This window comes from Vidua chalybeata, chromosome 13 (assembly GCF_026979565.1).
Source record: "Vidua chalybeata isolate OUT-0048 chromosome 13, bVidCha1 merged haplotype, whole genome shotgun sequence".
In the NCBI taxonomy this organism is placed as follows: Eukaryota; Metazoa; Chordata; class Aves; order Passeriformes; family Viduidae; genus Vidua; species Vidua chalybeata.
Genome location: NC_071542.1, coordinates 17,917,564 through 17,932,463, shown reverse-complemented (window position 1 = coordinate 17,932,463; position 14,900 = coordinate 17,917,564). Strand labels below are relative to the sequence as shown.

The 14,900-nt window shown below is 45.6% G+C and overlaps 1 protein-coding gene across 1 annotated transcript in view; it reads left to right on the top strand.

Annotated features, from left to right (window-relative positions):
* Positions 1–14,525, top strand: part of CHSY1 (chondroitin sulfate synthase 1) — a 75,249-nt gene extending 60,724 nt beyond the window's left edge. Inside the window, exon 3 of the mRNA XM_053954325.1 lies at positions 11,017–14,525. Coding sequence (XP_053810300.1) covers positions 11,017–12,609 — 1,593 coding nt within the window. The 3' untranslated portion in view covers positions 12,610–14,525. The remainder of the gene's footprint in view (positions 1–11,016) is intronic.
* The last annotated feature ends 375 nt before the right edge of the window (positions 14,526–14,900 follow it).

The window sequence follows — 14,900 nt, the reverse complement described above, 5'->3', positions numbered from 1 at the left end:
CTTTGTGGGACAGCAGAAGAACACAGTCCCCATCCATGCACCCTGCCCTGCCTGGCCCGCCTGCCTCTGAGCCGCGGTGATTTATGACACCCCGAGGACACCAGGGCCCATTTCAATGCAGCTTTAAGCTGTCAGGCTGTAAATTGTCTTGGTTCAGGAGCTACTTCAAAGCAGCCCAGGCTTCCTGCAGCAAGGAGAAGGCTTTTTGGCAAAGCCAGCACAAGTCATTTGCTATTCATGAGTCAAATCCCTGAAATGTCCTCGATCAGCAACTAAAAATGGGTCATAAGAAGACAAGGCATTGCTGTCTGCTGAAGGAAGCTGCAAACTCCACTGGCCTTCTCCATCTCTTGGCTAAAGTTCCTTCTGCATTCACAGCAATGGCTTTTCCTCCCTCCCTGCCTTTCTCTGTTGAGCACACGTGAGGTTGCTTCAAGCAGCAGGACCTTGACCCAACAGGCAAACCCACCCAGGAGATCTCCCATTGCTGCCCTCTCCCAGATGAGTGGAAAAATGTCAGTGGAGTATGGGAAAGTCACTAATGAAAATGATAAATTCCTCTTAGCTGCTTGGTTTCTAAATCTAGAAAGCCTGCAGTGGCCAAGGGAGAGGGAAAGGAAACAGCAGCTGCGTGCAAGCTGAGGCTTGTAGGCTGCAGGCTGGAGGGATGGAGGGACCAAGCCATGGTGGCTGCAGGCAATGGGCACAAGGTTTGGAGCCAGGTCTGCTCTACCAAAACTGCACCTGTGCCAGCTTGGTTGCAGCCAGCAGAACAAAGTGTGCTCTAGGTTGGAAGCAAAGAAAACCCTAGAAAAACCCAAAAACTCTTTGTATGTGTGGCTCATATTCAAAAGAGAGTTCACTTGTATTGCGTGATTAGCAAATCCTTCCCCAAGCTGGGGAGTATTTGAAACAGTGTTTTCCTTTCCATTTCTAATGCATTTACATTCAGCATAATTGCATTTATCGGCATCCACATCTCCTGTTTTAATTTAGAGCATTACAAAGGGAGCAGTTGAATATTCTTTTTGTCAGAGCTGGATGATGGATGGTGAACATCAGCAAGGCTTAAACACCCTTGTGGAGGTGAACCCCTGGCTCTGACAGACTGTGTGTAATGCAAGAGGCACTTGGTTACAGAGTGCTGCAGAGTAACTCTGCTTGTTCCTTGTCCAAGCTGTGCCAGACAGCAAACTTCCAGAAAACCTCAGACCATATACAGTTAGCCAGCAACACTGTGTGAAATCTTTAACCATATTTGAACGAACGGGCTGACTTGGACACAGTGAGGAGGGAAATGCCAGTCTGCCTGACAGCTCGTTTTAATAATGAGAAAGTTGTTCCACTGACAGGAGGACAATAAAAACTGTGGCTGCCTAGAAAGATGTTGCCTTCCCCTAGTTCTGAGCATATGTGAAACTGCAGAGGAATGGGTTGGTCCCAGACCTGTGCATGTGCAGCAGTGCTTTTCCCTTCTTTCATAACCTTTTCCCTTCTCTCACCATTTTTCTTTCCAGGGTGTTCAGTCTGCACCCACCTGGCCAACCCTATCCAAATGAGTAATTAGTAAGTCACTGCTTTCTCTGAAAAAGTGACTTATTTTAAATATATTATCCCTTGTGCTTCAGCAAAGCAAGCAATAAAAATAGGTGACCTTTGTAGTTAGAGCTATTAATGCACAATTTATGGTGCTTTTGGGTTACAGGGCATGAAAGGCAAATTCTTGAGAGATTTATCAGCCCTCTGAATGGGCAAACCTCGCCTGCTGGTCCATTATTGATCAGGGAGCTGTGTCTTTATAACCAAACTGCTGTGTATTGCACTTACTTTAGATGGCAGAACTGTTTGAGGCAAAGACCTTGTCATGGAATGGTTTTGGCAGTGCCACGTCTATGCTGGATGATATACACATGTTTTCCAGTGATGAGACAAAGGGCAGATTTTGTTTTTAGACTCAGCACAGAAGAACAGGAAGGCTGTAAGTCGTGCGTGGTAATGGTACAAGCACTAGAGGAACCCTTGTGCAATCATCATCATCTCACTGTGGAAATTCTTTCTGTAGCAGCTGCGTTACTGCACGGTGCTTGTTACCATCACAGCCTCCTAAAGCTCTGCTATCCCCAGGCCAGGGCTCAGCTGTGCATCCTCGTGGGCTGACTGAAGCATGTGGTTTCTCCACATAAAACAAGGGTTTGTGACTTTATTTTCCTCCCCTCCTTGGAGCAATTGCTAAACAATTCTTTGGGGGGAAAAAAAAAAGTGCACGCATTTCATATAGACACTTGAGAACAATGCTGTGCAGCTTTGGTGAGCCCTGGAAGCTGTCACCCTGCATTGCTCCCCGTGTGAAACAAGCTGGTGATTGAGTCCAGGCCCTTGTAGGCAGTCTTCAAACCAGCTCCAGAAATGGTGGCTCTGGCTGAGAAACCAGACTGAAGATGAAGAACTGCTCTGAGCTCGCAGGCGGGTGAAAGAGGAGTGAAACCCTCTGCCTGTGTCACAAATGTTGTGTCTGTACTGGGCACTGGTTCTGTGGGAGGTCTGTAGGGAACTCCATAGCTTGTTCTAGTTTTCTTCCAACGGGAGTAAAAGGAGATTTCTTTTATAATCCAGTTTAATTTGAGCTCCTGCTTCATTGCTGGATGCCAGGGAGGGGTGTACTGAGATGAGCTCAGCTGGTTGAGCGTGGTGCTAATAGCACCAAGGCTGTGGGTTTCATCCCAGTATGGGCCATTCACTTCGGAGACTCAGTGATCCCTCTGGGTCCCTTCCAACTCCGAATATTCTGTGATTTCTGTGACTGTGATTACAGCAGACCTGAGAAGGAAACCCAGCACTGCCTCATGCTGCCAGCTCCCACCCCGCTCGGAGCAGACCAGCCTTCAGCAGCTGCCAACCACAGGTATCTCAGCATGACCCTGGAAAAAGCAGCTGGAGAGCACCGTGTTGGAGCACTCGTTGAAATCCAAGCCTGGAAAAGAGATGGGTGTGCCATGCAGTTAACACAGTGGTTCACCATCACCTTGTCCTTTGTGCTGTTGCAAACCAGGTGACACCAGTGAGACACGAGCAGAACCTCGTCGGTCCAGCGGGACCAAGTGGACAGAGGGAGGGAGGGCTCTGAGAGCCCTCTCAGAGTGTTACTTGAATGCTGGCTGCCTCTGTGTTTCAGATAACCCCACCAGCTTGAAGTGGTGTGCAGCTGCCACCTCCTAGGGACAGGCCATCAGCAATTTGGAAGGGGCTAAGGTTTCAAGAGTTCCTCCTGAACAACATCCCTTCTTCCAGCTGCTCGCCTGGCAGAGGCACAGCACAGCAGCACCCATGGAGTGGCTGTTGTGGCATCTGGGAGGAGGGTTAACCAGCAGAGGAGTTAGAAATGTTATATATTCCCAGTTTTCTGTCAGTTTTCATCAGCTGATACTGATGTGGCTGGCAGAGAAGTGCTTTTACCATCAGTTGTTAGGAAAGCATAATGCTGATGGATTTATAAATGAAGTTATGGAAGATGCTCTCTCTCTTTGAGGCTGTTCTGGCACTGCAGGTCTGAGGGGCTGCAGCTTTGACACAGGCAGTTGAGCAGTTGGCCTTGTTTTGGGGATTTAATTCAGCATTCCCAGCTTCCTTCCTGCCCCTTTCCAAAAGGTGTATTCCTGACACAAATCTTCTCAAGGGATCAGAAACAGCTAGCATGGTTTGTTACGATGAAAAAAGGGCTCATCTAAAATGGTTCTGCCTAAGCTGGAAGTGATGAATGTCTTGCAAATGAATCTGTTTTTTAAAATACACCCCCACCTTTTTATATGCAGGGAAGAACTGCAGCTATTGTGAGGCTGAATCTTTGCCTAATTAAATTCACAGTAATCTCCTGTGAAGGCTCAAGAGAGATTCAGAGCTTCGTGCTGACTGCCTCAGCCCTGTCCTGCAGTGCTGTCACCGTGACATTGTCTCCCTGTGCCTGCTCTGGGGTGGAGGTTCCTGAAGCATCCTGCAGCAGCAGAAAGCTGTGCTGGTGGGCACGTGTGGGCAGGACTGGCAGGGAGGGATCCTGCAGACAGACCCACTGGAGCCAATGCTTCCCCCGGGCTTCTTGCAGAATCTGGTGTTGGCAGAGATCTGGGGTGGTGTGTGATGCAGGATCACTCTGTCCCCATCCGATCTGGCAGAGAGACTAAGCTGCTCCAGCTTGGATTTCTGGTGTTGGGCTGATGCTGAGATGGTGGGTGGCTGCCTGGGCTGCAGCTGAAATTTCTCCAAGCAGAGGGTTTCTTCTCCACTCCCCTTTAAGCGGCAGCTTTTGGTAACCTTGCCAAGTGGACCAAAAAGGCTCCTCATCCGTCATGGCTCGCAGCTCCTACAAAACCACTGGATGTGGAAAGTAGCTCCCAAATAGGAATCTTTGAATTCCATGAACAAAAGTATTTCTAAATGATTACATTACTGCTTCTTGAAAACACATGGTGGAAAATCACACAGCAGTCCAGAAGAGGTCTTCTCTTCTGTAGGCTGTGTTCAGAGGAGACTGCATCCCTATAACTCTGTTTTTAGCATCCAAAATATATTGGCCAGGGTGTCAGATGCTTTCTGCTCATCATCTCCAAGAAACTCCCCTTCAAGGGTCATGTGCCGCTCCTCTGGAATCTTAACACTTTGCCTGACAAACAGCAGATGCAGACTTCCAAAGCTGTGGCTCTGGCGTTCATGGGCCTGTTGAAATTCATAATGAAAAACAAGTTTTCTTGAGCTCTGCCTGTACTGTGGAGTAAAAGTGTGGAGTTGACAACAAGGAAAAGAAATGCTGAGATGCAGCAGATTCAGTGGGCAAGTAATCTGGCATCATCCCTGAGTCTGGCCTTTAAATGAGCAATCAGCAGGGAGTCACTGTATCCCTGGTTTTGTTTGGATGTGGGACAGAGGCTGGAGAGGGAGAGCTGAATCATTTGCCCCATGGGTCAGAGCCTTGACTTGAGCAAGGGCGAGCCTTGTTAGGAGCAGCAGTTTGCACCAGGACTCGTAATTTGGAAATTATGTTAGAAGCAACTTTTGATTACGCTTTCTCAGGCAATCCCAATGACAATTAGTCATTTGCACCTACAGTGTTCTGTTTCTTCAATAGCTGTAGTGTAGAACATTTGTTAATATTTAGTGGTATTTTACTTGGTTTTGTTTCTGTCAAATCAGAACCTTTTGGACGAAAACCTCGCAATCACATCCAGCTCTCCTAAGGTTTATACACTTAAATCTAAATATCCTAACTGGCACGTTCTGTTTTATCTGGTTTCTGTATCCTCATTTAGACCAGGAGGATGAAGCTCAGTTTAATGCAGGGCCAGGAGGAGGGAAGTTCTCTGCTTCCTAGCTGGAGGATCTCAGTTCCCAAGTGCCTTGGACTGTTCCCACGTGTAGGTTTTGGGTAATGAGAGTGTGGAGCTCAGGGTCAGAGGTGAGGTACTCAATGCCAGTTTTGAAGACCCATTCATTTTTGCAGGTTTTCTTCTTTCCTTTGCCAAGCTGGAAATACTTTAAAGGCTACTTGGTTTGAGAAACTGTAAATGAATAAGTAATTTTTAAGCTCTTCTACTTGCTTAAACAAGAAAGGACTGGGAGAAAAACAGTTTAATTAAACAGCTACTTGGTATGGTTCACAAAAGCTTGAACTCCAGCAGTAACTCTCCTAATTCACAGATTCCTTGGGAATTCAATGACCTTGAGTTTGCTGTGCTTGAAACTTGCCTTAGTTCTTGGCTTCCTTTCTGGAATACTTTGGAGAGGAGAGCGGTGCAGGAGGCACTGCAAGGCTCTTGAGTGAGACCAGCACTGTTCCACTTAGGATCATATAAGAAGAGGCATTTGTGTTGTGCAGAATAAACTTGTTGCTTCAGAGCATGCCTGGGCTTACTGCACCCAGAGGTCACAGCTGGATCTGCCCCTGCTACCCCAGCCATGGAAATTTTGAGTACTGACTGCTCGGGGTGATTTTCTTGCCTCTCTTTTTGAAACAAAGCAAACGTGAACCGGCAGTACATGATGAAATTTGTGTGAGAAGTGACTTGTCTGAAGAATCACATCATTTAATCGTGCTCCAGAGCTCAAGGCTTCACTTGTCAGCTGAAAGGGAAGTCTGATCTCCCAGCACCGAGTGGTGTTTCCTGCATCCTTTCCTGTAGTGGCAACTGGGGAGCTTAAAGCCATGAATGAGTGGCCAAGTTCACTGGAAATGAGTGTTTATCCATTACTTCCCTGTGTTTGTCTCCACCATAATAACTCTGTCTGAAGGAGTGGCTTCAGTCATGTCAGTGTTTAGCTGTGGGATATAAAGCATCAGGATTTAAACAGAAAGATCTCTGAATACACAGAGTTGTATCCAGGAGGTCCCTACAGTCTTCCCCTCCAGCAGAGGGAAGTTACAAAACCCCGCTGCTCCTTTCCCTTGGCAAATTTTTTCATCAGTTGAGCTATATTGGTGATGTATAAACCAGAAAACTGGAGACCTGTTGTGGTTAATCAGTGCAAAGTGGCAAAATGGTGCTAGTGCAGTTCCTTGGGGTGTGGTAGCAGAAGGACTTCAATCTCACTTCAGCCAGCCAACAGGAGCTGCCCCCTTGCCACCAGCTGTGGCACATCTTTGGAAGGAGGAGATGGACATGAGCATCCTGCCTGGGTTTGGCTGCAGAGCTGTGGGGCAGGGTAGGGGCTGTCCCAGCACCTGCATTGCTCCTGTAGCAGAAGAGCTCCACACTGGGACCCACATCCTCATCTCCTCCTGACAGAGGTGCTCTGAGTTAGGTGACATTAACCATCATTTAGGCTTTTAATTAGCTGGGCTTTGTATTGAAACCCATCCTGGGCATTTCAAAAACCTGCCATACAACATGTCTTATCCATGATTGCTTTTCGTGAGGCTTGTGGGGCTGTGTTTTCTGGGCTCTGGTAGCACAATCTGGAGCTGTGAGAGAAAGCCCTCGGGGGCTAATCCGTGGCTGCGGGCCAGTTTCTGCATAAACTGGTCTTATTTTTAAAGTCCATTTTCTCCAGTACACTTTTTTTTGGCCTGCAAAAGACTTCTTCATTTAAAGCGAAGAACATAACACTCTCTCCTTTCAGTTGGTCTTTTGGACATGAGCCAGCAGTGCCCACAACAGCTGTACCACAGTTTAAACATTCAGTCTCTAATGGTTTGGGGAACATTAGGGTTTTTAAGGCTTCAACAGGTCTAGAGTAAATAGTGGTCAATAAAGAGTAGCTCTTCTTTGTATCCCTATGCTCTCAGTGCTCTGCACTAGAATAAAGCATGCTTAGAATATAATCATTGCAAAATTAATATCCATGAAAAGTTCTTTTTTTAAAAAAATAATCATAGAGAAACCTGTTTCACTAGAAGAAGAGTTTGCAAGAGTTCAGCTCTCAAGACTGGTAGCAGGCCATGGAGAATTTGGCACGTAATGTCTGTGGGAGACGTGCACGTCCTGGGCTTGTGTCACTCCCCATGTGTGTGTTTAGTGACTGGGAGGAGCAAATAAATCCCAGGTATTCCTTTCTCTATGGCCTTCTTCCACCTATTGATGATGTACACAAGAGTTAATTATGATTTTGTATTTTCCTTATGGCTGTCCGGTGTCACATGGAGTCAAAAGCCACTGTGTGCTAATTGGTGATATTTAGCATAGTGGTTTGGACCCAAATATAGTAAGAAATTATATTAGCAATGATTTGTGATAGTTGGGTATTGCCCTTGTCAGTGATTGAACCCAGTGCTGGGGAGCCTTAATGATTTGGGCAAATCAGTGTTGGTGGAGCTGTCAAACAGCGTGGAGGGAAGTTTGTAGGTGTGGGTGAGCAGACAGAATCCATGTGGGGCTGGTTTCTGGGACAAAGCCCTGGAGCCTTGCAGCCCTTCTGTGGCACTGGGTCCAGTGTCTACCCTCGCCTCAGCCTGAGAAGGGTTAAACTGCTCCGTTGGCCACTGGCCACTTGGACTTTGTGTACAGCACTTGGTGTCACTGTGAAGAAGTGGTTTGTAACTCCTTGTACTCTCTGTAGGGAGTTGATTAACCCCTTCCAATACCCTTCTTTGTGTTTCCTGCTGCTGTGGGGTGTACCTTGGCTCCCTGAGGGGGATCAGAGCTGCGGGATCCTGGCACACCCCGTGCCTGCTGCAGCCTGCTGAATGCCAGGGGACAGGGGGGACACTGGGGTAGGAGTGGGGGAGACTTCATAGGAAAAACGTGGAACGTGCCAGCCTTGCAAGGCACTCTCCTGAAAAATGGGATTATATAAAAGCCTGGCTACTGTGGTGCTTCTCATTAGCTGCACCGCAGGCTTGGCCGGAGCGCAGGGCTCGGGCAGTTGTCACCTTCTTGGCTGGAGCAAGGTGGATGTTAATAGATGTTTCAGTTGTAAATTGCTTTGTGTTGAAGCCCCGCTAAAGGCTTGCTGAGATATGTTTTATTTTCAGTTTTTGAAGCAAGCTAGTTTTGGGAAGGGACAGGAAGGAGTATTAGAAGGTAACGGGTCTGCCTAAGAGGTTACTCCCACGTGGCAAGCCAGAGCTTTAAAATATGCTTCTTAATTTTAATTTGTGCCATTTGCTAGGGGTTCCTATCTTTACTTCCATTGGGAAGTTTCATAACATTTTCCTACCCATCAGTATTCTATTAAAACTTCGTTGTGTAATCTGAAAGCCTTTCTGCTTGTCATGGTTTCCTCTTCAGAATGCCCTAGGTAGCAATTCTGGAGTAAATGCATTCAGGCCGCATGGTCTTGATTTTGTTGTCTTATAAATTCAAAACAAGACTTGAAATTAATTCCTGTTGTCAATTTTCCTTTAAATAATGGCGGCCTAATGATGTGATTTAAGAATTTTTATCTGATGTCACAGTACTCCTGGAAAAGCCTCTGCTATAGCTGTTGTTAAATGTGAGTGAAATTGGTTACCATATGCATTTAATACTTCTAGTTTTACATGTGCATAGAGGATAGATCAGTGTTGTCAGTAAAATAAGTGGGTCCTGCAGTGTTGGACTGATCCTCTTCTTCCCATGAGAGCTCTCCACTGCAATAAATGGTGCTCACAGGACTGACCCTAAGTGGGTGTGATTTAAGGTCTCCTAGAGCCCTTCACAGCAACAGCAAGGTTCAAAGTGACCAAAAAAATAAAGCGTTATTAGTAGAGGGAACAATACAGGGATACAAATGGAGAACAGTCTCTTGGGTGAGCGGAAAAAATGTGTTTCTTGGGAAAGCATGAGGTTCATTCAGTTTGGATAACTCTGCTGGACGTGGGATTAGACCAGCTAACCTCTGCCCGTAGTGCTCTTTTAAATCTTGCATGACTTCTAAAGGGATATTATACATCTCGACAGGCAGCTCATCTGAGGCCTGCCAAGGGGCCATGGCCAAGATGTTCTCCTTTGGCTGCGTTGCTGTGCAGATCCATCCATCCTCTGGCCTGGATTGCTCCCAGACAGCGTGCACGCAGCAGGGATCACTTGGGGAGAGCGGGAAGAAGGTGAACTTGAAGGAGAAGGGGGTGGGGGACTGGTGGTGACCCACGAAATAAACGTCCTTTCTTTCTCAGTCCTGCTGAAATCCCTCCCTCGCTCCTTTGCAGTGATTTACGTTTGCTCAGATTAAAATCCCTGCTCCCAGTAGGCTCAGCTTGCCCCGTGCTGTCGGCGGCGATACGCCGAATGTCAGGTTTCAGCATGCACACAGCCAGCTTGTTAAGATAGCAGCAATTAAATCCAGGTGTAAGTTTATCCCTGAGATTCAGTGTCTGTCCACAATAATGGGAAAAATGCAACCGAAGGCCTAATAAAACAGGACTTGTGCTGGCTCTGAGCAGCTGGTAAAAGGAAGGTTTCTGTGCTGGTGATTTTCTTTTTAGTGCTCTGTTTGATTGCCATCATATTTGAGACCTTCTCCCTGGTTCTTTTTTTGAGTTTGGCTCTTTGCTGACCTGTACAGCCCTTTTACATGAGCTTTATTGCTGTGTTTCCTGTGGCAGATTCCACTGCCAGTAACAGAGATTGGATCCCATATTGAATGAGGGTGCTGTGTCAGCTCTGGCAGGTTGATGACGTTTGTGCTGTGATATAGAATCTGCTCGTGGTCTTTTTAAATTTCCATTACCTAAGCCTGTCTATACCTTTGGTCTCAAGCTTTTATTTTCAGTTTATTTTCCACATTATTATCCTGGTTTGCCTTTCACAGTATCAGCTACTGCCTGAGCTACTGAGGACTGTAAAGCTGGTTGGTCTGCTTTTCCCAAGACTTGTGAATCTAATCTCAGCTCACTATCTCTTTGTTTTGAAATAGCAAATGCCACACTAAGGATGTTCTTATTCTGGTGTGCGCATGCATCCTGTATTACCTGACTTCTGGAACTCTAGGAATCTCAGGTGCACTTTACTGTCCATTGACATTTTAAAATGACAGCTGTAGCTTTGCATTGCAGCACTTGAGGTAACATATTTGGCATCTTGACTAAAATATTCAGAAACCTGCATTTTTAATGCCTAAACCTGGATTTTTAATGCTTAAATGGCATTTGGGTATAATGGAAGAGGTGTTGTCAGATTTGCTGTAGTATGTACATGGCATCCGTTTTTATTCTTCTTTATTATTAATAATGAAAACAATGGGAAACAAATGAATAATAAAAGTTTTGTAGTGAACACTTCATGGTGTTATTTTCCTGGTGATGGTGTGTTGTTGTGAAGAAATGAGCTTACAATGGACTTACTGCAGAATTGTTTGGCCGCCGGTGATACCTCTAGAATGGGCTGTGGTAATCCAAAATCCATGATAGATGTTTCTTTCACCAGTTCACAATGAGTAATCCTCTTAATTTCCTTGAATAGCAGCTGGTGCTGCTACAACCTGTGCCTAAACCCAAGAACAGCTTATTCAGAAAGCCTTCTGGCCCTGTGAGCGAGGGGGAATTCTCTCCCAGCGGGGTTGCGTGGGCAAACTTTCACAGGGTCAGCTCTGACTTCTCCTCTCTCTCTCTCCTAGATGCAGCAGCTGTTCTACGAGAATTACGAGAAGAACAAAAAAGGCTACATCTGGGACCTGAGGAACAGCAAAATACACCGGGCTATAACTCTGCACCCCAACAAGAACCCCCCGTACCAGTACAGGCTGCACAGCTACATGCTGAGCCGCAAGATCGCCGAGCTGCGCCACCGCACCGTGCAGCTGCACCGCGAGATCGTGCTCATGAGCAAGTACAGCAACACCGAAATCCACAAGGAGGACCTGCAGCTGGGGATGCCGCCCTCCTTCATGCGCTTCCAGCCCCGCCACCGGGAGGAGATACTGGAGTGGGAGTTTCTGACAGGAAAATATTTGTACTCGGGTGCCGACGGGCAGCCGCCTCGGAGAGGGATGGACTCGTCCCAGCGCGAGGCGTTGGATGACATCGTTATGCAGGTCATGGAAATGATCAACGCCAACGCCAAGACGCGGGGGAGGATCATTGATTTCAAGGAAATACAGTACGGATACCGCAGGGTGAACCCCATGTACGGAGCAGAGTACGTGCTGGACCTGCTGCTTCTCTACAAGAAGCACAAGGGGAAGAAGATGACGGTCCCCGTGAGGAGGCACGCGTACCTGCAGCAGACCTTCAGCAAGATCCAGTTCATGGAGCACGAAGAGATGGACGCCAAAGAGCTGGCCAGCAAAATCAACCAGGATTCCGGGTCCTTGTCCTTCCTCTCCAGCTTGCTGAAGATGTTTGTCCCCTTCCAGCTCAGCAGGTCCAAAGCAGAAAGGAAGGAGCTCAAAGACAAGAAGATCAACATCCTGATCCCTCTCTCAGGACGGTTCGACATGTTTGCGAGGTTCATGGGGAATTTTGAAAAGACGTGCCTCATTCCAAACCAGAACGTCAAGCTGGTTGTCCTGCTTTTCAATTCCAATTCCAACCCTGACAAGGCGAAGCAGATCGAGCTGATGAGAGATTACCGCTCCAAATACCCCAAGGCTGACATGCAGGTTCTGCCGGTGTCGGGGGAGTTCTCAAGGGCACTGGCTCTGGAAGTTGGATCTTCTCAGTTCCAGAACGAGTCTTTACTTTTCTTCTGTGATGTTGACTTAGTGTTTACCACAGAATTCCTCCAGCGGTGTAGAGCCAACACAATTTTGGGTCAGCAAGTATATTTTCCCATCATTTTTAGCCAGTATGATCCAAAGATTGTTTATAGTGGAAAGGTTCCTAGTGACAATCATTTTGCCTTCACTCAGAAAACAGGTTTCTGGAGGAACTATGGCTTTGGTATCACCTGTATTTACAAAGGTGACCTTCTTCGAGCGGGTGGCTTTGATGTCTCCATCCAAGGCTGGGGCCTTGAAGACGTAGATCTATTTAACAAAGTCATACAAGCTGGCTTAAAAACTTTCAGAAGCCAAGAAATTGGAGTAGTCCATGTGCATCACCCTGTTTTTTGTGACCCTAATCTTGATCCAAAACAATATAAAATGTGCTTGGGGTCCAAAGCTTCAACGTATGGGTCCACACAACAGCTGGCTGAAATATGGTTTGAAAAAAACGACCCAAATTTTGGGAAAAGCAGCAATACTAATGGCTCAGTGAGGACAGCCTAATGTCCAGCTATGCTGGAAAAGACTTTTTTTTTAATTATCTAATTTATTTTTGGGAAAATGTTTTTTGATAATTCACTTTTAAAAGACCACACAGGATATATTTTAGAAATCATCGTTGTTTTCTTACAAAGTGCTCGTTTTGAGAAGAACAAGGCCCTTGGGTTTTTTGTTGTTGTGTTTTTGGTTTTGAACAAAACTGTGATCAATATTTGCCTTCAAACAAAAAAAAAAAAAGAAAAAAAAAAAGAAAAAAATTGTTTAAGAGTTACCTGATCAGCAGAAATCTGACTTGAATTAGAATTTCCTTATGAACAAAAGATTGTTTCCTACCATTTCCGTTGCCGTCTTCATGGCTGGGATTCTGTAAATGTGGACCTGAGCGTGCAAAGCCAAGTGACAAAACGCTGTGTCTAAATGTTTTTGGTGTGACTGCTACCGTGCAAAGATTCTGCTCCTTTGGTTCAGGATTAGCCATTAATTCTCAAATTGCGTTAGAAAATCCGAGTCGCTGTGGCGATGAGAAAGGGTGGTAACCGCAGGAGAGGTTTTGTTTTTCCCTAATAGCTGATTATTTCAGTTTAAAAATACACCTCCACTTGTTATAGGCAGGAGAGGGAAGGAAGTAAGCACAAGCCGTGATCCGATTAGTCCTTGTAGAAATTGTTGTGTTTGGTGTTTGCTCCGCGGACGGACGGAATGTTTGGGGAATCCGTGCTGGGTTCTGTGTTCTGTCCTCAGCCGCCCTCCGAGGCTGAGCCATGCGACCAGGGAGTGCTGAGGAGCGAGGGGAAGGGGCTGGGAAATGAGAATCTCTGGCAGCCAAACGACAGCACACAACGAACAATCCAAGATCCCTGAGGAGAACTTGGAAAACTCCTCCGCACCGAGTGTCCCGCGCCCGATCGCATCGATTTCCTTCGGTCACGTGATGTTAATGGGAACAATTATTACATTTGATTGCTAGTTTTGTTTTGGGATTTTTTTTTTTTTTCCTGTATCTGCTAGACCGTTAATTTATTTAATATCCACTGTTTTAGGTTCTTGACCTTTCCTTGAATATCTGTTAGTCATTTTAATATTTTATATATATATATATGCGTGTGTAAATATATATATATATATTAGGAATGTATTGCATCTTCTCACTGATAAGGTAGTGTACATCATACTTATAGTAAATGATCTCCAAAGATTCTTTCTAAAATATTTTTTCATGAATCTTTTTTTTTTTCCCCCCCAAATTTCTTTAAAATTTTTGGAATGACTTCAGTGAGTGTAGGAATTTTTTTGGTATTCTAAGAGGAACTGGGGATGAGGAGGCTGAATACAAGGAAAGTGTGATCCCTATGAGTTAACACCTAGTAAGGTAAGAGAAAATACATGAAATAAAGTGCCTTAAAGCCAGATAGGGAACCCTGTACACTAAGACTTAGACAGTGACTGGACATTGTCATTGAAGCAGATGATCTCTTGGGACCTGTGTACCTGTAAATATCCTGCTCAGCAGAAACAATAAAAACCAGCGAACAATATATTTTTCTATCGTATCCTCCAGCCCCATTTCATCCCATTGCCCTCAGTTCCACTTCACCTGCTCTCTGGGAAGTGGAGGCAAGTGAAGGAGTGGAGAAAACCCAAGGCTTTGGTGGTTGTTGCCACATTTGAAGGGATCTTACAGTGCAATTGCTATTCCAGTAGAAGAAATAACCATTGTTTACACGTGTATGGAATATGAACTGCAGCTAGCATAGAGTCTGTGTCTTACAATGTTCATCATTTTCTGGTGACAGTCCCAAGGATGTAGGTGCATGGAAAATTTTTCTTTTCCTTCTCTTTTTTTTCCCCTTTCTTGCTTTCATTTTTTTTTTTTAAGACTTGCTTCTAAGATGCAATAAAGATTTTTTTATTTGCAATCAGAGCTGCTCACGTTGTCAGTCCGTGTTGTTGCACCCAGCAGAGGCACAGAGTAACACACTTTGGGAAGTAAGTCCAGGTAAAAGGATTTTTCTCTGTTGTGTTTTGGCCTGGGATGAGCCCAGTGCTTACACCTTAGCTCTGAGGGAAGGCAGATCAAACCCATCCATCAGGAGCTGGTGCTGATGAGCTGTGCCATTCCCTAGTTTTGACTTTTTCCTCATGAAAATGTTAACAGTACTTCTGCTGCCTGAAAATACCCGTAAGTGTACATTTCAGATGCAAACACTGACAAGGCTGCATGGTGCCCTAATGTTTTGTGTGTTCAAAACACACTAAAAATAATTATTAAGTGGGTTGAGCACTTATTTTTTTAA